This window comes from Epinephelus moara, chromosome 24 (assembly GCF_006386435.1).
Source record: "Epinephelus moara isolate mb chromosome 24, YSFRI_EMoa_1.0, whole genome shotgun sequence".
Taxonomy (NCBI): Eukaryota; Metazoa; Chordata; class Actinopteri; order Perciformes; family Serranidae; genus Epinephelus; species Epinephelus moara.
The window spans coordinates 3,376,850-3,404,739 of record NC_065529.1 but is presented as its reverse complement, the minus strand read 5'-3'; the positions used below and the strand labels follow the sequence as shown (position 1 = coordinate 3,404,739).

The following is a 27,890-nucleotide window of genomic DNA, read 5'->3' as shown; positions in this document are numbered from 1 at the left end:
AAAGACTAAGAACGAGGCTTTCAAATGAATTATAGTCTAGTTTAGGTTTAGGGCTGATTAACAGACTAGAGTTAAAAATGGCCGCAACTCCCCCTCCCCGCCCGCTGCCTTGAGGAATGTTGGTATTATTATTATCATACTGAAATGCTCTCATAATATACTGAAATGCTCTCACACATCAAACTGTGAAACCCTCTCCAGTGTTTCTACAAACCATGTTTATTTTCAGATGTGGAGGCACTTCAGATTTAACTTGGGATTAGGCAAAGGGCAAGCAAATTTCAGGGGGCTTTGTTTAAGTTTTTTGTGATGCAGGGATGATTGTGCTTGTAGGCCGATATTTTTTAAATCTATTATCTTGATATTTCTGTACTCTTTTACTGTGGGATTTTATTACTCATTGTGTTAGTCTATCTACCTGCCCATGGACTAGAGATGGAAAATCGCAATTTTGCTAAAACCTGGTATAATACATTTTTCCTTGTTTTTAATTTTTTGTGTGCATTGTCCCTGCTTAAATAAAGATACATTACATTATTATCATTATTATTATTATTATTATTATCACTTTTTCACAGGCATAAATCAGATATTTTTCATTTAACCTGTTACAGGGCTGGCCCTAGCCATTTTGGGGCCCTAGGGGAGATCCGGATTTGGTGCTCCCCTTCACCTCCCCCCACACACAGACTCACCCCACCACCACCACCACCACTTTACCCCACTAGTGCTACCTCATCACCACCCACTCAATGTACAGTATAAATATGGACAATAAACACCAGACACCACAATGTTTTCAGAACAAAAATATGTTTTTTCATGTGTATAAATTGAAATTACATAACAGAGTGCTGAATATGGCTTGACCTGCATTCCAACATACAGTACAAAGCAGGGGCGAAAATCCCATGTCATTGTTGAGGGGACAATAAACAGTACAATATCAGAAAGTAATTCCTGAAGGGGACATGAAAAAAACTGCTGTATTTTACGTATTTATTTTAAAGTCGAATGTCAGTAAAATAAATAATATTTCTGACATTAATGTGTCCTCCTCTGTCTGACTGTCACTGCCTTTCAGGGAGGTACAGGAAGGGGGAGGAGAGGCTGTTTCTCAGCCAGCAGTGAAGTTTACAACAATCTGCAAAATTTTAAGATTCATAGCAAACTCAGATAAACAGCTATGCTACATGGAGTGCAACTTTCATTTTAGCTTGTTAACAATTATTAACTTTTAAATTAACCAGTGTGCTGTGGTCATGTAAAACATGCTGGCAGTCTTTGGACAAAACAGCTGAAATGTAACTTTTCAAGCTTCGCTTGTGCCTGTTGAACAAGTGGTTTTGATAAATGACTTATTAGCATTTTAAGGTTTTATTGCATTTACAGTTGTCATATCCTTGCAGTCCTGACTGAGCTTTGTGTGTGTGTTTATTGTTTATTGTATTTTGGATCCCCATTAGCTTCCGCAACAGTGGTTGCTAGTCTTCCTGGGGTCCACATAAAAGAACATATAAAATTATACAAACACTCAGAACACATGGACAGGCATTTAACTACTGACTGACTCCTGTCAGCCTAGCCCAAGTAGCAAAATCAAAACCAAGCAATCAAAATATCAATCAATCTGTAATTTAAACACTGCATGTGCAAAATTAGCAAAACCATCATGAGAACATAAACACAACAGTTCAAACAAATGAACAAAAAAAAAAAAACATAATAGGAAGTACATTACTCCTGCTGTGTGGTCTATCTCAATAGTTTATGTTTGTGTTATTTTTTGGAGGTAATGAGTTCCCCTGGCTGGAGACTCTGTAGTTTTTCAGTAGATTTGTTTTTGGCTTAGGAAGTTCAAGATAGCCCATATTGATCTGCCTAGTATGATGATTATTGTGGGACTCATAGTAATGTGGGCAATATAAGCGGACACCCCCCCATTCTTAGTTTGTATTATGTGTGTACTATTTTCTCATTATTGGACTGTCATTATTTTTATTTATTTGTAATCTGATAGTTGGGCACAAGATCAGCTAATATTTGCAGTGGTCTGATAGTTGGGCACAAGATCAGCTAATATTTGCAGTGGGTCAGAATGTGTATAAAATGAGTAAAGCTCTTCACAGGCACTTTGAGGCAGCCTAAGGGTCCTTTAAGTGAGGTGCAAGCTAGCACTAATTAATAAGTGGACCCCCCAGCCAGCCTGCATGTCGCGGTGTGGTCGTGTTGATGTGCTTGTGTTTCTGTGTTTACAGAAGTAAAGGATCTTAAACTCATGCACGCCTGAGAGTCTTACTTTGTGCTCAAGTGTGCAACATTATGTTTTAGACCTTTCTGAAGAAGCTGATACTCTGTTGTTTATCGAAAGCCCTATTCAGATGGGATTAGTTTTACATAGGTACGTGGGGTAAAGTAATAATTACCAGTTTTGCACTTCACAGTCAGACAAGTCCATGTGAAACCTCAGGTACAGTGGGCCTACGACGAACACGATTCATTGTGTTTTGCCTGGAGGGAGTGTGGTACGCACAGGAAGCAGCATCATACGCACATGATGACAGGAGGGGACGGTGGTGTATGCATGGATTTACCCCTCTCACTTGTGGTAGTTTTACTGATATTTCTTATCCCGTGCGAATTGGCCATTAATATTACCGACGTCCTGTGGTAAAGTGACATAACCCCACGTGCCCATGTAAAACTAATTCTGTCCAAATAGTGCTTAAGAGTATTTCACTTGTATGTATGAGAGTGTTTCAATTGTGTATGTAAAACGCATTTCAGTTGTTTGCGTGAGAGTGTTTCAGTAGTGTGTGTGAGAGCATTTCAGTAGTGTATGTAAGAGCATTTTAGTAGTGTGTGTGAGAGCGTTTTAGTTATTTGTGTGTGTTTCAGTTGTTTGTATGAGAGCGTTTCAGTTGTTGGCGTGAGAGTGTTTCAGTAGTGTATGTAACAGCGTTTCAGTAGTGTGTGTGAAAGCGTTTCAGTTGTTTGCGTGAGAGCATTTCAGTAGTGTGTGTGAGAGCGTTTCAGTTGTTTGCATGAGCGTTTCAGTAGTGTATGTAAAAGCATTTCAGTACTATGTGTGAGAGCATTTCACTAGTATGTGTGAGAGTGTTTCAGTTGTGTATATGAGAGCATTTAACTTGTATGTATCAGAGCGTTTCAGTTGTTTGTGTGAGAGCATTTCAGTAGTGTATGTAAAAGCATTTCACTATGTGAAAGCGTTTCAGGAGTGTATGTAAGAGTATTTCACATGTGTGTGTTAGAGGTAATTCTGAATAATGTCCCTGGCGGCACCTCATATAGACGTGTGGCAGGCACACTCAAATGCCAGAGCGATGCCTTTGCTGCATGCACATGTTTCCAAGCACTTGTTTTTCAGGGCTGCACCCTGAGAATAAGCACAGTTCAACTTTTGGAATGCAGCAGCACGCACTGCATGTCATTTAACGAGGAACAACCAATCACAGTCAACAGACATCTTTCTCTTCTTCCGTAATTATCAATCTATTTATAGTCCCATGGACTATATTTTTGGCCTAATACACACTTACAAAACAGCGCCTGGAATAAGATCCGCTCTGCACTCAGGATTTCTGCTAAGTAGGCTAAGATACAGTGGTTGCTTAGCAACCTCAGACACAACCTGCATCCGCGCCCTCGAAAGTTGGCAAAGAGCAGGCACAAGAGTAGTGTCCAGCGCCAACCTCATGTTTTCCAGGCAGTTATAGGGGCGGTAATAGCTCAGTCCATAGGGACTTGGGTTGGGAGCCAGCTCAATCCCCATCCGGACCAAATATGGAGGGTGGACTGGCAGCTGGAGAAATGCCAGTTTGTCTCTTAGCACTGAATGCTCTGAATGCAGCTGTAAAAGAATCACCTCCCCACATCCTATGGGTGCAATAAAAGTTAACAGGAAAGTCAGATGTCAATCCCAGTGTGCTCACGTGATCCAGAGAGGAGGTCTAATCAGGCAGAAGTGAAAGCACCTGTGTAAGTGTACTAAAGCAGAGCAGACACTTTAAGTGGGCCTATTCATCACTGTGATGTTTCCTGCAGATGCCAGAAGTCACTAGTCAGTCAAACTGTGTGGGTGGTTCTTGTTTTGTAAAGTTTCATTTTCTGTGTGTGCTGTTATCTCTCTCTAACTACAAAAAAGAAAAAGAGGATACATGTCATAATTTCTTTTTTGCCAGTGGACTACAAAACATCATGTAAAACCATGCATATTCAGAACATCTAATGTCAAATGTTTGTTGAACTTTCAGTTTGCAACATGTTCCAAGAATCCACAGAGTGAGTAGCATACTCATCAGTATGAATAAAAAGTATATGGACATGAACTTGGCCAGCTGAGGGGGAGGAAGCCAGGCCTTGCAGTTCACTTCCTGCTTCAAGGCAAAAAAAACACATTGCATACTGCAGCTTTAACATGCAGGAGAGACAGGAAGAGAGCAAGTGTCAGACAGAGAGATGAAGGATGGGAGATCGAGAGCTAAGAAGTATTAAGTGTTTTGTTAAACTCATTCTAATGTTGGGAACATCACTTGGCTGCTTGACAAGCAGCCCTGGGGCAGAGATCATTTTAGCTTGAAGGACACACACACACACACACACACACACCTGTGTGCTCCTGCTGGAGCAGGAGATATGGACAATGCCAGTGGTAGAATTCGTGGTACACTTATAGTCAGGGAACATTATCAGATATTTGGCCAATCTGGGAATAAATTCCTTACCAAATATATTCCTCACCAATGTGTTGATAATTGTGTCTAATAACATATAAAAAGATTTAAATTCAACTCCCATAGGAAAATCCATGACAGCAGCAAAAAGTTGGGGTACTTGGAACCTTATTGGTGAAAATTAAAAAAAAATGTTTACCTCTGCCTTAAGTAGCTTGTGAGGGGTCAAACTAGGGTTTTTTCTAGATTCTGAATTAGTCGCAAGCATTTGTTTTGCACCAAAACCACTCATTGGCCGAAAGAAAGGCCATGCCCACTTTTCCCCACTCATCGCAACTCCCTTTTTTGGTGAAATGAATATGTCTGGGTGCATGTAAATTAAAAAAATGTGGCTTTATGGGTTTATCTATTCATTTATTTGTCAGGGTAAGCACTTGTTTGTTTGTTTACTGGTAACTGTTGTAGTTGGTTGGCATTGGCAGTGAGTGAGTGAATTTGGAGTGGCAGGTGCCAGATATGCTCAAACCATTGTGTGGGTCATAGACTGACACAATACACTCCACACATATGAAGTAACCACTCTATTATCTACATTTCTTTTATAATAGGAAATATTTCATGTCACAACATTGTTGATATGCATAGATGAACAATATAATATATATCAAGCAAACCTTGATGAAGGTGGCCAAGTCAGAGGGTGAGTTGAGCAGAGGGAGGATGAGAAATTTTGATTTGGGCCACAGGTGCTGGGTGCAGAACCTCAACCACTTTTGAGATGTCAACTAGCACATGGAGGAAGGTGTCAGGAAACATGGGCCACTCCACAAAGACCTTGTTGAACTTGCCAACAGATGGTTTGAGGAGAACAACCCCCTCAACCACGATCGAGACAAGCAGTTGCGTGTGTCCTTCTCAGCAGGATTCACGAGCACTGCAGATGATGCAGTCAACATTGAGAAAGTGGCTGAAGTAGGGAGGGAGATGCAGATAAAGCTGGGTGAACAGTCAGTGACACAGACCATGGAGGTGAAGTTCAAGGTACAGGCCCTGTCTACACGTATACAGATATTTATGAAAATGGATGTTTTACCTTCTGTTTTCAAAACTAAATTGCTTTACAAAATAGCCTATTTTACACAGAGATTCTACTAAAGAGTTGCAACAAAGTCCGTTTTTTCTAACTCCTTTTAATTTTTACACATAACCGAACAACAGCAGCATCATGCTGGCATCGCAGAATCAAACGAGGCATGACGGTCATGACATGTAAAAGTTCATTTACACTTCTGCATTGAATCGATGCCATAACTACAGCATAGGATCCACATCGACGTAGCCTGACGTGCACCTCCCCAGAATTATAACTACGCATTGTGGTGACGCAGACCTCCTGTCTGTTTCTGTAGGCCTATACTGACACCATTTACCTCAGTGGAAACGAAGCTTGTATTTACTTGTCTTTCACAGATAAACAATAAATTGTGAAGACAGTAAAGCCTCCACTAAAATAGCATTTTAAGTCTTGTGAGTAATTTATCCTTCAGGGATTTATACTTGGGGATTTATCCAGGTTTCATATGAGAAGAGGAAATCTCTGCTCGTCGCAAGGCTAATTAATACAATGTAAATGTGCGCTAATAACATTAGCAATTTGAAAACAGTTGTTTTGTCGGTGAATCTTGTTATAATGGAGCCAAATTGTGTGCCATTACCTTTATGTTGCTGTTTTCCCTGGCTTTATAGGGGAAGAGTGAAAGCTCACCGGCCGCTAGGCTAATCTATACAATGTAAAACCACCGCGCAAGTAAAAATGCTCACAACAACATATGCGACGTGCGTAGTCAACGTGCGTAGGCTCTACGCCTAACCATAAATCTTGCTTAAAGGGAAATTTCGGTTTATTTCAACCTGTCTCCTATCGTCCTAAATTTGTTTCAAGTGACTAGTGACATAGAAATAATAGTTAACATGTTAGCCGTTAGCCTAGATACAGCCGGGGCGCATAGTAGCGTCAGACCTGTTAAAACGTAAGTGAACGGGCATCCCTTCAAGTGCAAAGTTAGTCCACTAAACAAGCTTTTTCTCCACAAAGACCGCCTCATATCGTTAGGATAAATGTCAGAGAACATATAGAAAACGACATGTAAATGTGTTGTCTTACCTTACCGGTGTGCTGCCATGCCCAGGAGGTGAACTGACACCTCTCCAACTACCAGTCCATGCTCCATATTTGGTCCGGACGGGGACTTGAATAGGCAACCCTCTGGTTCCCAACCCAAGTCCCTATGGACTGAGCTACTCCTGCCCCATTAGCTCACTCCATAGGGACTGTTGTTATTATTTTTATTTTGTTTCTCTTGCTGTTTCCTGCTCTTTTGTACCCAACCTTAAATGTTTTCATTTTTCCATATGTTGAGCCTTCTTAATAACTTTTAAAAAGAAAAAAAAGGAGTTCAACAAAGCAGTGGCTTAGTTGCAGTCTGATTTTTTCCAGTGACTTTCAGCCAGTCAGCACTCAGATTCTGCACCGTTTCGTGCTGCACATCTAACAATATTAAATGTTTTGTTTTCTCTTCTATTCTGAGCCTGGACCACTGAGGTCCCAGCTCCAATGGCTTCAAGGGTGAACCAGGTCAAGGTGACATCACATGACACCCGGCTCAGAGTTGCTGTGACAACTGTCCCGCGTCATTAGTCACACCTGTCAGACAGGTGTATGTGTGTCGGATGCCAGTGCACACAGAGGATGGTGATGAAGGACAGGATGGATGGAGGAGGCAGAACAATCATTTAAAGTTCATAACTTACCACTTCTGTTGTTCTGCTCTTTCTCTGCAGTGAACCTACTGGACACAACGACAATCACAGGAGACTGGGGCTGGCTAACGTATCCATCACATGGGGTAAGAACAAAAATCCATGATGAATTGATCACTGAACATTTTCACAACTCTTTTAAGCAAACTGAAGTCCTGATGCCAAATGATGAAGACTACAGGGGTTGAATCTACCTTGAATCAGCATCTAGTAAGCATCTGCATGTTTTTTGGGCGGGTAATCCTTATTGAACCGTATCTCTGTGAACAGCCAACTGCACAAATTTCCACCACAAAACGACAACTGTTTCAAAGGTGGTCCTATTTTTATCTCATCTGAAGGCATGTGAAGCAATGATTTTCCAACTAGCTTATTATAGGGATCCGGCTGTAACGCAGACAACCACAGCCTAATTACGTGTTCACCTTTTGCAGCCAGACAACGACACACTACGCTCACCTAATTCCAACATCAGCCTCAACATCATTTTCAGTCCCCTCCACATATTGGCAGCAAGGTGAGAATCACAGAAGGGGGGGGGGGGCTAGCCCCAGGGGGAAGAAGAGGAGATGGGGGTGGGGGGAAGAGGGAGAAAGATGAAAGTGAGAGAACGAGGCGACAGTGAGGGCACAGCATCACTACATTAGCATATTGTAATGCCACATGATGATGCCTGGGGTGATGAATTAGGACTCCAGCCGTGATCTTTATAGCAGCGAGATGCCACCATGTCCCGGACTCCCCCAGCTGTCAGTGAAGTGGTAGAAACATTTAACTCACCTCCTGCCCACACAACAGAAGGTGGTGTGATTGAACGGCGGCCAGGAGGAACAGATGGATTGTCTTTCAAGTCCTGAGAAAAGAGCTGAAAGAATTGGATTAGAGTTTTGAGCAAAATGAATCCTTCTGTGTAAAATCAGTGTGCAAAGTGGATCTTCTCCATCCTGACAGGCCTATGTCATAACATCAAGATTACATAAACTTAGTCCATGGTGTCAAGTTTAATTGGTTCAATATGCCAGAAATATTTACTCCTTACTTGATGTGAGACATATTTTCAGTCTGAGCTCCTGCGCATGCAATTTTTGATTGAATGGATTTTGAGCTGAAGCTCAGCTTTGTGGCATTATGGGCAAGTTACATAAGGAATGTGCTGAATGGCAAAGATCTAAGGAAGGTGAAGTACACTGTGTGATGCTTTGTTCTCATGAGACAGTATTTATGCTGTTGTTTTTAGTTGTTACAGAGGCTGTGTCCCAAATCACTCCTCCGTGCATTCATTCACTGTTCATCAGTGGTTGCCAAACTTTTTAAACCTCTGCATCCACACGCAGCCAAAACATGTTTATAAAGCTGTGAGCCAAGTAGCTTTAAGTGTCTGAGTGTAATGTTTTTGATTGTAGGCATGCAGACAGTGTGGAGAAATTAGGTGTATCAGCATTTTTTTTAAATGTACAAATATTTCCATCACTTGCTGTGAAACTTGCTTTTTGTAAACTCACAAGCCAGTTAGCCTGCTGCATTACTGTTTCCACAGAGCTGTGGTATAACTGCACAATTCTAAGGGTTATTAATATTAATATTAATGTGCAGTGCTTATTTATTCAACTTTAAGATGTTTAAAAATTAAAAATTAAAAATTGTTATTGTTGTTATTTTTGGTGAAACCAAGGTAGGTGGGAACCACTACCTCACAAACTATGCTCAATAGTTTATCCTATTTTGAGCACTTAATAATAATTATCATTTCGCCATATTACTGCTACTGCACTCCAATGGGCGACTTCACAAAATGATTGTGCAGCTTTACGGTCCCTAAACCTGCACATATAAGACAAAAAGAAAGCTTGTTATTCTCAGAGCACCTCCAAAAGGTGAAATGCCAATTTCTTCTCATCCCAAGTTGTCAAATATCACAGTTTTGTGTGTGGACATTCAGGTCTAAATAGGACATGCTGGGTACCCTCCTGCATCTGTTGTTGGCGTTCTGGGACTCAGTGTTAATTTACACTTATTACGTGCATTGTGTCTTTTCAAAATACACTTCTGTTTTCACGGAATGTACAGTTTGTTTGTTAGATGCATGCAGTCTTTTTCAAAATAACTTAGAACATTGGGTAAACATTTTGTTTTACATTTATTTCCTTGTGCAACAAAAGCACGTGGTTAGGTTTAGAAAAAAAACATTATGGTTTGGCTCAACATTCACACAGGAAGCAAACAGCGGGCCCCCAGGTGAAAGTCCGGGGTTTGTTGGACCCATTCACCTCCTGCCCACCCTACAGGGACTTTCCAGCTCCTCATATAACATTGTCACTGGCGGCATCTCCAGAAAGTTCAACATGTTCTCATCCCAAGTCGTCACTAATCACCGCTTTGTCAGTGGCCATTCACATTTACATATTATGTGGTTGGTATCCTCCTGCATCTGTTGTTGACGTTTGAAGACACCACAACCAACGCTGGGATGTCAGCAAAATTACATGGTTACCCATACAGCAAAATGTAACTGTGCCGGACCAGGGCCAGACATTGGACACAATTTGGTGCACATCTACTAAACGTGTTCGCACTGGTGTCTTTATTCACAACAGCCCAATACCGGCACAGATTTGGATCCGGAACAGATTTTGGCCGGTCACGGCCCAGTACAGTTAATAAAGCTATGATATGTTGTTTGGGATCTGGCACAGATCCGTGGTATGATATGTGGTTTGGATACATCTGGGATAAATATGAAATCCACACACAATTTAGTGTCTTCAAAATAATTTATTTTTCAGACTTTTTTTTAATTTTTACATTTCTTAACATTAACATTGTGTGTCAAGAATGACTTGATGCCAAAACACCAGACACTGGAAATAGTTTTACAATTTTGCATCAAATAATCACCATAAAAAAAAGCACTACAATAACAGCTTCCTTGTGTTACATTTGACCAAAGACTCCTTGTAATGGGATAATTCAAACAACTCTGAAATTTGGGCTTAGCAAGTTAATCATATCTTTTGCAACAGAAACAAATACTAAGTAAGCAACAGGGTGTAAATAAATCTAAATCTGTCCAGAACTTGAGTGTATTTAATGTAAAGTTATTATTATTTTTTTTTTACAAAATGTGTATAACCTCGTTAAGATGTCACCTCGCAGAATGACAGTCAATATGGCACACGCGCTAAGCAGATGCCTGCTGTTAACGTGCAGACGTAAACAAACCAAACCCATACAGCAAAATGTAGGTAATTCACGGGAATGTAAACAGAATGTAACAGAGCAACACTTAACATTACATTAAAAACACAACACAGTCCCTCAGATTCGGACCTTTCTTATTATCTGCAGTTTACTGTTACAAAATAAAAAAAATTCGGACCTTACATTACAAACAGCATAGCCCCTCTTTGATACCAACATTAGATGCTTGTACATCCTTGTACTACCAGTAATGACCGTTCTCTCCGGCCACCTCCACATACTGAGATGTCAGTTGCCTTCTCTGCCACATGACTCTGCACATAGCCCCTACAGTACAAACAAAACAAAAAAACACACACAAAACAAACAGCAAAAAGTAAATGTTACGGTCTCAGGAGCATAGACCCAATATTTTGACTTCTGACAATGCATTCCACCATCAAAACCACAAGAGTAAAAGTATTACTTGGGTAAAATTATCTGATAAATTTACTTTACAAAAGTATCAAAAAGTATGTTTATAATGTATGTATTGAAGTATTGAATGTTTAGTTAAAAAGGCAAGAATTTTGAGAATTATCAAATTCTATTGTGGTGTTATTTCCCCATACATTCTGCAACATAAAGGTTGAATTACAAAATATTATACATATCATTTGAACTGACTGCAGCTTTACTAAATACAGACCATCCTGAGAACCTCACTTGGAAATGGCAATGTAATATTGAAAAGTAAAGCTGTCAGACAAATGTAGTGGAGTAGAAGAGGAAAAGTTGGATAAAATGGAAATAGTTAAGTAAAGTACAAGTCCCTCAAATGTGTACTTATGTACAGTTACTTGAGTAAATTTACTTCATTACATTCCACCAGTGCTACCATGACAGCTTTTATAACATACAAAAAATAGGCAAGAAAAACAGCCCATTTGAAATCATGCAGAGGCATTAAGGAAAATGCAGATGACAGCTGAATTAATTTATTTCTGAAACCTCATATTTAGTATGCCACTAAAAGCACCGGGCTATAAACTGTGTTTTTACTCCTAATCATGGTAATAGGAATTGTTGATGAAATTATGAGGAGCTGTGTGTAATTGATACTTACATGCAAATAGTGCCTTGGTTGCCATGTCACTGAACTTCTTTTTGTTGTTTACACCTTTCCAATTTATCTTCTTGGCAACACTGTCTGAAAATATGTGTGCCAGGATATTCCATGTGAGATGTTTCGTGTCATGTCCCCCAATAGAGGCCAGCACGACCACCTGTGAAAATGAGGGACTGAATTAGCAAGAGGAAAAGAACTGCAAAGACAATTCAGAGGGATGAGAAAGAAGTCAGAGAGTAAAAGATGGAGACTAAAGGCCCGAACATACTCGGGCGGAACGTATGCAGAACGGACTCCACAAGGCATGTCCGCAGTCATTCGGGCTTTCATAGTCGAGCGGACTTCCGCATTGCAGTCACTGGTGCGCGAAGCGGAGTCCGCGCGGTCGTAAAATCTGAGCTTTGTGCGCACAGGGCTTGCAGACGTCCGCTTTGAGTCCGCGCGGACCTCCGCGGAGTCCATTCTGCGTACGTTCCGCCCGAGTATGTTCGGGCCTTAACATGCAGCATGATAAATACCATTTGCTTCTTCTTTATGGCATTTGCAAGGTCCTTGAGCCAGTTCTCGAAACAGTCAACCTCAGCCAATGAACCCAAAAGAAAAGAGATGTCATCAGGCAGTCATCAGTACCGTTTTTGGTGCTGTGATTCTTGTGATTCAGTATTGTGTGAGCTGAAGTGATTAGTCATGTTAATGCAGGGGTTCCCAACCTTGAGGTCAAGACCCCAAGTGGGGTCGCATAGAATTCAATTGGGGTCTCCTGAAATTCCTAGTAGCCTAATTAATCAATAAAGATAATTATTATAATGATAAAAACACAAGCTCAACCAGCCCATTAAATATGGTGACTTAAAACAGACCATTAACCAAAATTAATATGCAGGAAAAACTGAACTGAAAGCTCTGCTAAAAAATTATTACATGACTGCAAAGAAATTAATTTTAGCAAAAAAATGTCGCCAGAGTTTTGTGACGTCAGAGAGGGGTCATGAGCCAAAAAAGATTGGGAACCATGTTAATGTCTATGTGATTCAAAACTGTGTGAGGTAATGGGTTAGTCAACACTTGTGCAGGGAATTGGCCCCCTCTCGGACTGCCCCATTCTAAGAGTGGACCTGAAGGCTTCTGAGGTGGTTTCCTCACAATTAGTGGATCGAGATGAACCAAGAAATTCAAAGGATGGCGGTGGAAGTGGTGGCTGGAAGGATGATGGACAAGGGTTTGGCAAGTAGGACAGTTCAGTGAGTGTGTGCTCAGGAGATGGACAGTCATAGAATGGCTGAGTAGGAAGTGCAGGAGGTGCAGAAAAGGAGGATGGCTCTGGAGGAGGTGGTTGTGGAGGTGCAGCAAAGGGGAATGACTCTGGAGGAGGTGGTTGTGGAGGTACACCAAAGGAGGATAGCGGTGGAGGTGGTGAATTGCTAAACAATAAACATAAAATAAATAGTGATAGGTTGGTGTGTATGTGTGGTGAACATTTCCCCAACTACTATAACAGCATCATCTTAATCAGTACAGAAAATAATTTAAATAAAAAACAACAGCTCGGGGCATTGGTGGCTTAGTGGTAGAGCAGGCACCCCATGTACAAGGCTGTTGCCGCAGCGGCCAGGGTTCGAATCCAGCCTGTGGCCCTTTGCTGCATGTCATCCCCCCCCTCTCTCTCTCTCCCCCTTCACACTTATCTATCCTGTCCATTAAAGGCAAAATGGCCCAAAAAATATCTTTAAAAAAAACAACAACAACAGCTCAATAATTTAGAACTTGTTTGGTGAAAAATCTGTTGGTTTCATTCGCTCAAATGAAACCACGTTGGCACAGATGATCTCAGTAATTAGTCTCTAGTGTGCAGTGTACTATGTCCTTTGCCACCTCTTAAAAGGAATTGACTTTAATCATAAGTCATATTAAATTCTTAAATCATGACTTTAAAAGTCCCACAAAGTGTTATTATAATGACAGAAACTCTGTAGACATTCTCTGAGTGGTGTTCCGGAGTTGAATGATATATCAACAAAAGAAGTTGCAAGGCACAAACACTTTTATGTAAGATATTAAAGAAGAGTTTTATGTAAGATTATGTGAAATGTTGAGAGAAAATACTAACAACTGGCCAAATACCTCTGACTAGTGTCTGCAAGCTGCCTGAGATCAGCAGCATTTCCAGCATTCGGTACATCTGCCATGTCTACAGATTACTGCACACCTCACAACAATTTACACAGAATTAAGATTGCTTACATTGTGACCACTGACAGCGATAGTGTAGGCTAACCAAACGTCCTCTTTTGCCCGGACATGTCCACTATTCACGTCCTGTACGGGGCGTCTGGGGGGTGTTTATAAATTGATGATAATGTCCGGTTTTCCTTGTGTGTGTGTATGCGTAATCCCAGAGAGGCTACCTTATCGGCGGATCTCCAACACTCACAACGTGGCACAGCATTATTCTAAGCTTCCAAGATGCCGAAGCGCAAGTGCAGCTTCACAGATGAACTGCAGAAAAAATTCCCAACTTACCATCCCGACCCGGTCGGGATATATGGGAGGCTGAGTGCACCGTGTGCAAAGCTGGCACATATGATTCTGTGTCTAATAAAGGTGCTGCGGACCTCAAAGTTGGATTTTCTAATACGGAAGAGGTATTATTTAGAACATTATTTCATATTATTTATTTATTTGTCCAGTAAGACTTGAAAAGATAGCTATTATTTTACAAGTTGATTTTTCTAATACAGAAGAGACATTATTTCTATCACTATTTCATTCCAGAGATTTTACATTTATTTTACATTTATATTTATTTTTGTACAATTGAAACTTGTGAAAAGATTATTATTTTAGGCATAATAAAAGCAAGTTGAGTAACCTCTGAGAAGCCTATCTAAATTTCTGTCTTTGAGAGATATTATTTTGTAATATAACTGAATTTTGTATCCATACCTACATATAAACTTTAAATATATTAAAATTATAAGGCATCTTTGAGTAAACTGCGAGTATCATTTAAGTAGGCTATCTCGTGGCCGGGGCGAGTGTCCTCTTTTTTGGAAATCAAATATGGTCACCCTACGATAGTGTGTAATCTGACAGTCATTTATCTGGGTACACAGTGTTAGAAAGAGCTTGGCTTGTACAGCATGAGTAAGTCACTATGCTGAAGGAACTGTTGTCTTCCATGTGGGAGGTTTGATTTACTTGGAGCAATAAGTGCCACTGTCTACTGGGTATGTTTTGAGCTTGATAATCATGCATTCAAAATGAGTCTTCAACAAAGCTATCAGACCAGCAGCAGCACTTTATCCCTGTGGCTCTGCTACTGCTTTTTTTTTTTTTTTGCCATGAAAAGTACCAACGTGTGATGGTTTGAACCCCCCTGTTTGTACTTCTGTACTGTTTGTACTTCTCAAGACAACATTTTCTGTAGACTTCAACTAAAAGGTCATGAAGAACCTAAAAGTACTTGATGCATGGCTTTTTACAACCATCTATGAAGATACAGTATGTTTGACATGACGGTGACTTCACTGTAAAGGACTATGGAGCTTAAAGGTTCTCTAATTCTTCCTAAGCTTGAAAAGTTTTTGTCACATACAGCAAACATCTCCTCACGATCCGCTAGCTACATGTCCTCTGAATATGCTGTGAAAAAGTCCGGTCTCTGTAGGCAGCCCAGGCTCTGCAAATGGCAACAAAAATATTTTGGTCCAGGCTGCACCAACCAGCCAGCGCGAGACCAGTGAAAGCAAGCACACACACACGTGAACGCGGTGCCCAGAGAGGCAGTTAGAGCTACAGGCTACAATGAGGCTGAAAGGTGACCTAGCTCTGTTGTGTTTGATGATATTGTTGAATGTAAACAGAAGTGAAGTGTTTTTGTTGCCATTTGTGGAGCCTGGGCTGCCTGCAGAGACTGGACTTTTTCACAGCATATTCAGAGGACATGCAGCTAGTGGATCATGAGGAGATGTTTGCTGTATGTGACAAAAACTTTTCAAGCTTAGGAAGACTTAGAGAGCCTTTAATTCACAGTCCTCATTCTGTGTAAAAGTGCATTTTAAACTTACTCTGAAGATAATTTGTTATCTTTTTATGTGTATAGGTAGGTATTTGAGTACAATTACTTTCTTATGATTCCAGTAGTTTCCTGCTGAGTTATGGTCAGATACATCCAGGTAGTCACATGCAGGTTTGTTGCTGGGGCCCAACACTGGCAATTAACATACACATGACTTCTAGGAAATTATATCTACTTCATTTGGCTAACTCAGATTGCTTAAGTCTCATTTTAAAGTAGTATTAATTGATTTTGATTTGATTTGAAGTCACGCCACATTGCCATGTTGTCACCTCCTAACGCTCATAAAGTTGTTAGGGTAATTGTCTTATCAATCAGGTGCCCGTTAACACATCCAACAGATACGGCAGGAAACATTAGCCTTCATTTTAACTCTTTTTGGGTTTTTCAGATACTTAAGAAAAAAATCTGGTTCTTTATATGCTAATGCTCCACTACATTCACTAGTCTGCAGTTTGGCAACCCAATTGGCAAAAAGAAAAAAAGAAAAAGAAAAAAAAGAAAAGGCAGTGATGTCTCAGTAGAAAAAAACAACCACTTTTCTTTGCAACATTCCTGCAGAAAACAAATTATTGGCTTGGTAAAAAGCAATCAGTTTTACACACACTATCCATGCAGAAAACACAACCATTACTTGGTTAAAAAAAGAGAAAAACTCTATTTTGCATTTTAAAATTCCTAAGAAAAAAAAAATCTGGTTCCTAATGTGCTTAATGCTCTACTACATTCACCAGCCTGCAATGTGGCAACCCAATCGCCAAAGAAAAAACTTAGCAATGTCTCTCAATGTCTTTTCTTTGCACCATTCCCAAAGAAAACACAATGTTTGCTGTGTTTTCTTGCTGAAAACACAACAATGGCTTAGTAAAAAACAAAACAAACTAGAACTGCAAGCAGTTATGAACAGGGGCCAAGCCTCCCCGCGCAACTAGGCCTACACGCCCCATGGAGCCCACGAAAGTTTGCCCCAAAGGACGATGGGCTTGGGGCAGCGCCAGGACACAGGCCAACGTCTGAGCTGCAGTATTCACCATAATGGGAAGTGCACTGGAAGTGCCAAAGGCTGAATGTATTTGTTGCAATAAGTCGTGGCCACTTTGACCAATCATTACCAAACTTTGCGGCTGGCATCAGGACTGTCCCCACATCATGCTCATCAAATTTTTTACAAATCCCATCAACTTTTATGAAACGTGATATTTCTGGGTTTATAGTGTCCACTAGTGGCCAATTTGCACCAAATTTGGCACCGAGCCTCTGAACAAACTCTGGAACAAATGTCTTAAGTTTCATATTGATATAATTTGGTCTGACAAAAATATGTAACAATATGTGTATTTTAGCTAGCAAAAGAATTTTTGTCGTTAATAATTCACACATTTTTTGATCGGGCAAAATTATTTTCATTACTTTAGCTCAGGTCCATCTCGAGAGTCTATGTGCCAAGTTTCATGCAGTTTGGACAAAATCTGTAGAAGTTTGAAAAAGTAGGTTTTGGATGTGTAGTGACTTAGCGAAGAAAATATGTGACAGAAGTGGGTGCAGCCTTTGTCAGAAAATCCAGCTCTATTTAGGGAATACGTGGATATAAAGTTTATGAATATGTGATTTAAAATGTGGAAGTTACAGGAAAAAACATGTTTGCGTCTGTTTTAGCGCCACCTAGTGAAGTAACTGCAGTTTTTGGTATGTGAGGTCTGTGTCCTGTTCTACATGTACTCTACAAATTTCACAGCCCTAAGTACAATAGTTCAGCTGAAATGAATGTTTGTTGTTTATCTTGTAATAAGTAGGGGTGTCAAATTATCGCGTTAATTGCGAATAATTAATTACAGCCATATTTAACGTGTTATGTTTTTTGATCGCATTAATCTCATTTTTAATCGTACGACTGGGCTTCTTTGTGCTTGAGTTGTGGGAGAGCTGCAGCGCTACAGAGCAGAGCCCAGCTTCAGCATTGTATGAAAAGCTGTCTGCCCTAGCACGCAAGTATCTGACGTCCCCGGCAACCTCCGTGTAATTTTCGGGACAATCAGGGCAGGATTCAGGATTCAGGATTCAGGACAACTCCAAGCAGTTGTCCTGAATCCTGAATCCTGCCCTGATTGTCCCGAAAATTACACTAGAGCAGAGTCTGGAGTAGTTATTGCCCGATAAAACGTTAAAAACTGATCATGGTGGTTGAGTTGTCATGCAGCTGCCACCGGCTGCACATTGGCTGCAGCAGTTCCTACATGAATTATGGGTGTTGTAGTTTGAAGAAGAGAAGACAGCGCAAATTGCAGCCGCAAGGACAGGGAAAGCGCAGGCAGCCATGAGAAGGAGTGATTTGCAGGTTGCAGTGCAGCCTCTTGTTCTAACTGTTCAAAAGTGTTCTATAAACTGATACAGCTGTAACGAATGTACCAGGTGTCTTTTATTTTGTTAGCTTTTATTTTTTATTAAGTTTAATTAAGTTTAAAGGACTTACATTGATCACTTCCATGAAATAAAACGAGAAATTGGAAAAGAGGAAAATAATTTAGAAAATTGTTAAAATAAAATTAGGGAACTGATCACAGATGTATTGTTTCTGTGTGTTTTAACATCTATTGTTGCGTTAATCTGCAGCTATGCTTTTAATGAAGCTGACATGTCATGACAGTCAAGCACTCCCCTGGTGGTCGAGACTAAAGGTTGCAGCACTCTTTATTGGGACTAATCTCAAAAACAATAGAATGTAATGGCTAGGTGTACTGCATCTGTGTTCAAGTGTGTTATTGTTGAAAACAATAATTATGACTTTATAAAACCACTTTTTGCAATATATAAATCTTTTGATCATCTGCCACAATAATGTAATGAATTTAAATGAAAATACCTCAAGTTGAGGGCTTTTCTCAGCAGTTTTGAGATGAGATTAAAAAAGAGATTAATTAGATCAATTAATTACAGATCATAATTAATTAATCTCTCCATTTTTTTAATCTCTTGACAGCACTAGTAATAAGCAATGCCCACTTTGACCAATCATGACCACCTTCAATATATGGCCTCAGGAATGGCCCTACATCATACCCACCAAATTTCATAAAAAATCGGTGTAGCCGTTTAGGAGATATAAACCTCCCATGTTCATAGTGCCCCCTAGTGGCCAAATTTGGTTCACACCCTCACAGTCACACACTAACCAAGGATCTTAGCTTTGGTTTTGATAGCTTTTAATTTGACAAAGATACGGAACAGTTCTCATTTTAATAGCTAGTTACAAAAGTCTGTAAAGGCTGATGCACACCTTGAAAAACTTTTGTGGACAGATGGATAGGAGCATAGAGTCCAGACAAAAAAGAAAAAAGGTGCTCGCACACTGTCCTTTAACTTGCAAAGTTCTTTATTAACAGCAACGTTTCAGACCTCAGACCTTTGTCAAGCTGACAAAGGGGGTCCATGTCATTGGTCCGACAGCCCATTGGTCCAACATCCCATTAGTCTGACGGTCCGCGGTGCTGAACGGCTCCCGGCAGGCATATTTCTACCTTGATGATGCACCGTGACCAGCTCTGGGTCAGCTGGGAAAGGCTTGAGGCGAAGCAGGCTCACAGCTTATGTGTTTGTCACTTTCTTTTTCATTTTAACCCATGCCATGATCTTTTCCTGACCCTAACCAAGTGGTTTTTGTGCCTAAACCTAACCAGACCTTAACCACAGGGCATCATGATGATTTCTTAATGGACTTCGGAACAATGGGTTTAATATGGTCGGACCAATGGGCAGTTCCCGACAAAGGTCTGAGGACTGAAACGTTGCTGTTAATAAAGTACTTTGCAAGTTAAAGGACAGTGTGTGAGCACCTTTTTTCTTTTTGTATAGCTAGTTACAAAAATCTGTTCGTTAATAATTTGGACATTGTTTGACCGGGCAAAATTCTTTTGATAACTTTAGATCAGGTCCAACATTTGAGTCTAGGTGCCAAGTTTCATGCAGTTCGGACAAAATCTCTAGCAGGAGTTTGAAAAAGTACGTTTTGCAGTTTTTGCATTCAGGGAATCCATGGATATAAAGCTTTTGAATGTGCGACATATGGTGTGGGAGTTACATGCCAAAACACATTGGCCTTGATTGTAGCGCCCCCTGCAGGTGCGCATGTGTAATTTTTTGCTTCTGAGGTCCCTGTAGGAGTCTGGACCAACCCTCCAAATTGCAACACCCTCCCTTGCATGGTGTAGCCTGCAGCACCACTTTTACTTATGGAAAATAATAATAATAACATGATGTATAATAATAATAAAAATCTTTACAAAAACAATAGGGTTCCCAGCACCGCTGGTCCTGGGAAACACATCTGCTTACATATGCGTTCCCCAGGTCCCGCGGGCTTGGCCCCCTTGTTACACCCACAAACATAATAACAGCCCACAAACGTAATAAACCACAAACGTAATAGCAGCTGCCTACTATAAACGTAACACACAATTGCACCTGACCCCCTATGAGAGCCAACCCATCCTGCAGCGCCGCTGTCCGAGGTGCTGAACAGGTACTGTAGGCCAGATGCTGCAGAGAAATACGTATTAACAAGAGGCAGAATAAAATAAAATAAATCCAATTAAATGACATATTTGCTGCCACAGAGTAATTCTGTGAACTGACAAGGAATGTAGTAGTTATTACATTTGTGGAAAATTGTGTTACGTTTGTAGTAGACAGCTGCTACTACGTTTGTGGGAAATTTATTACATTTGTGGGATTATTACATTCAAAGCTGCAGATTTGTATTACATTTGTGGTTTATTACGTTTGTGGGCTCTTATTACCTTTGCGGGTGTAACACCCCTAATTAAGGCTCTAAAAAACAACTGCTTTTCCTTGCACTATCCCTGCAGGAAATGCAGCTATGTCTCCGTAAAACAACTGCTTTTTGTGACACTATCCTGGTAGAAAACACAACAATGGCCCGGTAACAAATCAAACACTTTCATGGCATTATGCCGACAAAAAAATGCAAGGATGGCTCAGTAAAAATCTAATGCTTTTCGTGGCACTGTACCTGCATAAACCCCAACAATTGCTCAGTAAAAAACAACATTTTTTCTTCACACTATCCCTGCAAGACGCACAATGATGGCTTGATTAAATATAACCACTTTTAATGGCATTATGCTGAAAAACAATGCAAGGATGGCTTGGTTAAAAAAGCTTTTTGTGGCATTATTCCTGCAGAAAAAGCAACAATTGCTCAGTAAAAAACAACCATCTATCTTCACACTATCCCTGCAGAAATGCAACGATGCTTGGTGATAAAACAACCACTTTTCCTCTCACTAGCCTGCAAGAAATGCAGCAATGTCTCTGTAAAACTGCTTTCTGGGGCACTATTCTGGCAGGGAACACAAAGATGGCTCAGTAAAAAGCAATCAGTTTTCATAGCATTATGCTGATAACAAATGCAACGATGGCTCGGTATAAACAAATGCTTTTTGTGGCACTTTTCTTGCAGAAAACACAACAATTGCTTGGTAAAAACAACAATTTTTCTTCGCATTATCAGAAAATGGAACGATTGCTTAGTGAAAAAACAACCACTTCTCCTTTCACTGCCCTGCAAGAAATGAAATGATTGCTGATCAAAAAAAGAAAAAATAAGAAAACTAGATTTCATCGCACTATACCTGCAGTAAATGCAATGATTGCTTGGTGAGAGAACAACCACTTTTCCATGCACTTTCAAACTAGCAAACGCAGTGATATGTCTATAAAAACAACTGCGCTCGGTGGCACAATCCTGGCAGTAAACACAATGATGGCTTGATAAAAAACAATCACTTTTAGTGGTATTATGCTGGCAGAAAATGCAAGAAATTCTCATTAAACAAGAAGAAGAAGAAAAAAAACGCATTATTCCCACTATTCCTGCAGAAAACACAGCTATGGCTTGGTAAAAATCAACCACAAATGGTGGTCTGCAGCTTGGCAGGCATCTTGCCTAGATGTCACACTGTCCACTATCCCCTCCACCTCCTGATGACTAAGTCAGCTCATACATTTTGTCACTTTGTCATGTATCACTGAATGTAAATAAAACTAAATATATAATATTTGGGCATTAAAAAAAAACAAAAACAATAATCAAGTACAAATTATGATAGATAATACTGAAACAGATAGAGTTTATGAGAACACATTTTTGGGAACTGTGCCAGAATCCACATGTTAATCATATTAAAATGAAAATATCAAAGTCCATCACAATATTAAACAAAATATATACTTAGCTTAAGTATGTCTGTTGTGTGTTATGTTTGTGCTGTTTGTTGGCTGTATGGTTTGACTTGGTGGCAAACTAGTTTCCCTGTTGGGATTAATAAAGCTTTCTAATTAAATTCATTACATATATTGTATCATTCTTTCATACTGTCATACATGACTTACTGTGTCGAGGTTGAGGAAAAACATAAAATAATCACAAATCTGATTTTCTTGCTTCAAAATAGCAATCAGAATCATAAACAGAGCTGATCGTTGCGAACTGACAAATAAATTCAAATTCAACTTTAGGGAATGTGTAGATTTTAAAATGGCATCACTGATGTACAAAGCATACAACAGCATGTTACCAGACTGATCCAGAGGATGTTTAAATAAGAGAATGTCAGTATAAACTGAGAGGGAACTGTATGTTCACAAAAACAAAGACTAGAACAAGATTAAACAAAGATGTGATTCAGTATGATATGTGGAATGGTTTAGATACAGAAATTAAAGTGTATGATTCGCACAATAGATTTAAAAAATAATTTAATCACAAGATTTAACAAATAAAAAACTGAAATATGAACACCTAAAATGTCTTTGGAATTTTGGGGTAGACAATAGGCCTGTGACTTAGTGTCTTTTATTGCTCTGTATAATTTAAAGGGAGCTGACAAAAATAATTATTGTTAAAAGGGTAGGTGTAGGTGTAATAACCTAAGGCTTCAGCCAACACGTTTTTGGTCCTGTTTTGTCTTTTTGGTTTTTCTTTTGTTTTTAATGCTTAAAAAGGCATTAACTTAATGTTTATTTATTGTTTGTCTACCAGTGTATTTGAGTTTTATAAGTTAGAAAATGTCCAAAATAAACTAAACTAAAGCTAAACTTTAAAATATTGATATGTAGATGTAATGTATTGATGGTTTGCAGAAACATACAATGCCCACATTTTCTTTCTGGGCTGATTCTGATGCTGAGCAGGTTGTGTGCAGTGGGTTCACTAAAGGGTTTTTTGCTGAGAACAGCTGTCTGTTCTAAAGAAGAGGTTTATAAGAGACAATTCTAAAGTTGTGGTCAGAATAACCCAAGGAATGAGCTGGGGAAAACAGCTGGGTGATACTTTGTAACTACAAGTGACACCTCACACATGATTCATTACAGTCATCTGATTTATTGTTCAAATGAAAATATTACATATAAGTGCAGCTTTAACTTTGGCTGAAAAAGGAGAGGATCTCCTCGTGGCCTGTTTAGAAAGAAGGAATAACTACAGCAGCCAAAAAGTCCTTTAACATTCCCATGGCATGTGAGTACTTGAAACATCTAACCCTGTTCTTTAACTTACATTCTATTTACAGTGTGGCAGCTATACACGCTGCCTCAGTGTGTAAATTTGTGTGTGTATGTGTGTGAGAATGAGAGAGAAAAACATTGCTGAGATCTCATGGGTTCTTTGATAAATGGATGTTTTGACAGTTTCTAACTCTCTCACACCAACACACATTCACACATATAGTACACATATAAGGTCATTTTTTGCCATCCTGACAGTTTACAGTGTTATGAATGTGCCATTTTCAACTGCCCTCTTCTCTGGGCAGCAGTGGCTCTTTGATGGTCTTAGGCCGAGAAAATGCAGCTGCAGTGGAAGGAAAAGATTTCTGTCACCGGACGATTATGTCATACAAAGCTGTTACCGTCTGGTGCTGAGAATGATTTGTGCATGTATGGTCACGCCGTTTTTCATCTAAAGAGAGGGTGAGAGGTTTGGATTCTGCAATATCATGCAGAATCTATTGTTATATAAATACACTAAATCTGGCTCTGCTCTTATCCTGCAGGCTTGATATTGTTATTTTTACATTAAAATGTTGTTTAGGAGGGGACAGACATGTCACTGTGAGTGAGGAAGTGAGGCAAAGGTGAGAGGGAGAAATAGATAGAGAGGATACCCACAGGGAATACAAAAGGAATAAGTGTCAAGTCCATGCTGGAGGAAGATGGATAAAAATTGTCAGCGTGTAGTTTTCCTGAATGTGAAGTCATTTTCAGACAGAGGGATGAAGGTTAGGCACAGACATTTCCCATAGCTCATACAACTGTTTATTTTTGTTTTTAATTGTACTTCTTACCCAATGAATTGCCTTTGCTTTTAGGCATACTGTTTAGTGTCTTTAAACGAGTTTCTACAACACATTCACTCTCTAAACTTTTTTTCTTTTTTTTTTTTGTTGGAAACAGCTTGCACTCAAAACTTTTAGTTTAGAACAATACAGTACGATAAAAGTTTTGAGTACACCAGACACAAATGAAATTTCATATGAACAAAAGCATTGACCTAACATTTTACAAATATTTTTTTATTTCATTGAACTCTAAAAATATGTTGTGGCAAGCTCAGGTTTCGTGGTTGCTAGAATAAGGCAAAGGCATGAACACTGCACCAGGGAGTGCTCTTTATTTTACTTCAGCACACCTATATGTTTGCCATTCTAATATCCACACAGACGGGAGTTCACTAACTGTGTATACAACTTAACTCGTGGTGCGAAATGTCTTTTACCACAACATTAACTCTAACACATTAGAACCCTTGTGAAATACATAACAGTTAATCACTGTGTTATGGGTAACGTGAGTGATTTAGGACACATTTAAATGTAGTTTTCTTCAGCTTTTGGCCTTAAAGGGCCAGTGTGTAATATTTGGCATGGTTTATTGTCAAATCTGAATCTGAATATTCTACCCATTAATATGTTTATATAAGTGTATAATCGCTATAAAATAAAANAACATTAGTACAGGTGAGATGACAGACAGATGGATTGTTTGTCTCTAACAAAATACTTTCTGTAGACGTGCTGCAAGAATGGATTAATGCTTAATATACATCTGCAGCCAGACGCATTACGCTGTCAATAGGCTTTATGTGTGGGGAATACCAGGATGTGTTATCCTAATAAGGGCATGTACGTCACATATAGCAGATGGATGTGATTTCCCATCGATGAGATAAAAGCAACTGTCCTCACAGTCCGTGCCGGTGCAGTGAGGGAGAAATGCACCGACTGCTTCCTGTTGGAAGTGCTGTGGTCGAACTAATGGGCGGTTGGACTACTGGGTATGAAATCTGACGGTCGGAATAATGGCATTAAAATGGTCGGATTAATGGGCGGTCGACATTATGGGACTAACACGCTAAAACTCGCCGTAGACCTGCATGGTCGGATTAGCGGGTAGTCGGAGTTATGGGTAGTCGGACCTATGGGAGGTCGCACTAATGCCTGGTCCCCACTGTCGAGTGGGGTGGCCAGCAAGTTTATCGGGGGGGCAGTGGCCACCCCTGGCCACCCCCTGGTGGCGCCATTGTGCATGTGAGGATGAAATGCCAATTTCAGCCTGATGTCTCACTGACTGACTGACAGCCTCATCCAAGTGACATCTTACAATTCTTCATAGGCTATTTGAAACTAATGAAATGTGTTAGTTTAGTGACATTTTACAATTCTTCATATTTAAAACTAACGAAATTCATTTCTGTACATGGTCACACGTTTACAATTCTCCTCTGTTCTCTAGATCGCGCACGGCAGAGTCGTGTTAGCAACCATGCACCGCTCCACACCAATGCACCTCTGCCACTGTACAGTCGCAGATGTGTTGCAGCATGACACGATCCATCAGACACATGAACGTGCTCAAATGGTCATCAGTATTATGGCGTGCATGTGCATTTGGGCCAGCTACTTCAGTCAAGATGTTCTGAGACTGCGCTCTCCCAGTGCGTAATCCCGGCTGTGTACGCTTCCACACAGTCCCATCTTTTCCGGTTGCGTGGCCCTCACACAGATCTGGTTGATCCGACACTATACAAAATAAATAAAATTTGTTTAGCAAGTGCAGTAATCTTGCTAGAACCTACTGAATGACATCATAGATATATATATATATATATATATATATATATATATATATATATNATCGCTATAAAATAAAATTTGTTTGGTTTTCGTAGCCTTATAATTATGCTTTTATATATATATATATATATGTGACCAGCCATGGAAAAACCAGGAACAAGTCTCCCGAGAGGCATTTTGAGTTATTTACAGATTCTGAAAGTGTAGTTTCTAAGCTTTCCAACGATGTCTAACACATGGAAATCTGAAAAGATTTGAAGAAGTTGTGGCCATTTGAATGCAGGCACTCCTCAAACTACTTTACTGAGAAATCCAGCCTGAACGATTTGGAATTCTCAAGTGCCAGGTAACACAATGCTGCTCATTTGCATCTCATGTAGATAAGCCCTACCCCCTACTGGTCTAGCTCTCAGTGACATCTGGTATCTGTTAGCTGCAGGGCAGAAACTATTGTAGTAGTTTGAACAATGTAGTTAATGTTGATGTAGTGTTATTTTCCTTAAGCACTTTAGTGGACTGATCAGAATCAGAATGTACTTTATTGAAATGGAAATGCTTTTGTTACAAAAAGCCCCTGAATAAAGTTGATCATTGGGGGTGTACTATTCTGTATACAAACGTGTGTTTTGTGTTCCTCTGTGTGTGCGTACGTACGTTTAATCCACAGTAAATTCCCTAAAACTCGAAAATACACGGTCTGGTCAAAGTACACACATTAAACAGTTAGAATTTTAAACGTAGGTCTTGGGTCAGGGTGGTTTGGATCCCGTAGAAAGTGGGACTTACCGGCGCGGGCCCAAGCACTGGGCCCGTTGAGATGAATGGGTGTCTGCTGTCCACAGCTGCAGTCAGTCCGGTGTCCAGAAAACAGCACAGAAGGTGTAAAAATGGGTTCTGGGGTGGCCGAAGTGTTCACAGGGTCTCTCCCTCTCAGGCGGGCAGTATCGTTGTGGTTGATCCGGTTGTAGAATGGAGAAAAACATAGTATATTGCTAAAAGTTAGCGAAACGCTAAAGTAGTTTGGTGTGGCTATGTCACTAGCTTGCTAATCATCAACAAACGAGTTAACGTTCACCGAAACGCACAAACACGTATCGTTACCGTGGTTCTCAGCAGAATGATGGAGAGCAGAGACGTTATAAAAGGTCCAGAAATACTGACGAAGTGTTTAAATCCTCGTAGCAGTTCCTTATGCAGGAGCGGCTGGCTGCATAAGTAGCCATGTGGTTCAGCTGATTGGCCGAAAAAAGAACAAAAGCACCCCCAACTAGGATCAGAGCATTTCCTCTAAAACAACTCAAATTCACATACAAAGTTTATGGTTTTGAGGCCACCAATACTGTTATTTGAAACGTGGAGTGGCTTCTTCATGATTTCAACTTACACATTCTGCAAAAAAAACAAAAATCACTCATTTTTAAAAAAAAATCGATTTTTTCTTTTTTTTCCAACTTGTGCCGGGCCGACTTGTTGCTGGGTTTCTCGTGGCGGGCCACATATAGCAAGGGCCTTGCTTTAGAGAGGTCGCCATCTTGCGCCGCCATGTATGTAAGGCAGCCCGAGCGGACAATCCAGCCAGCCAGAGAACGCGTTTCGCGTGTATAAACCAACAAAGACAGCGGAAGGAAGGAAGAAGGAGGTGGAAACAGCAGAGAGTGTTAGTAGTTCGTCGATAGAGAGTAGTGAAAAGTTTTTTTAGTTATAAAGTTTGCGAATGGACCACACTTACCGCGCAACAGGAGGGAATGAACCCAAACCGTCATCTGCGAGGAAAAGAAGACGCAATTTCACTCCTTGTGATGCACTCTCTGCGGCGCTTTTCCTCCTGATGATATATCTCCCCA

At 40.1% G+C, this 27,890-nt stretch overlaps 1 protein-coding gene across 1 annotated transcript in view; it reads left to right on the top strand.

Annotated features, from left to right (window-relative positions):
- The window catches only part of epha8 (eph receptor A8), a 343,673-nt gene that overhangs the window by 73,770 nt on the left and 242,013 nt on the right, over positions 1-27,890 (top strand). The window contains exon 2 of the mRNA XM_050038788.1: positions 7,536-7,600. Coding sequence (XP_049894745.1) covers positions 7,536-7,600 — 65 coding nt within the window. The remainder of the gene's footprint in view (positions 1-7,535; positions 7,601-27,890) is intronic.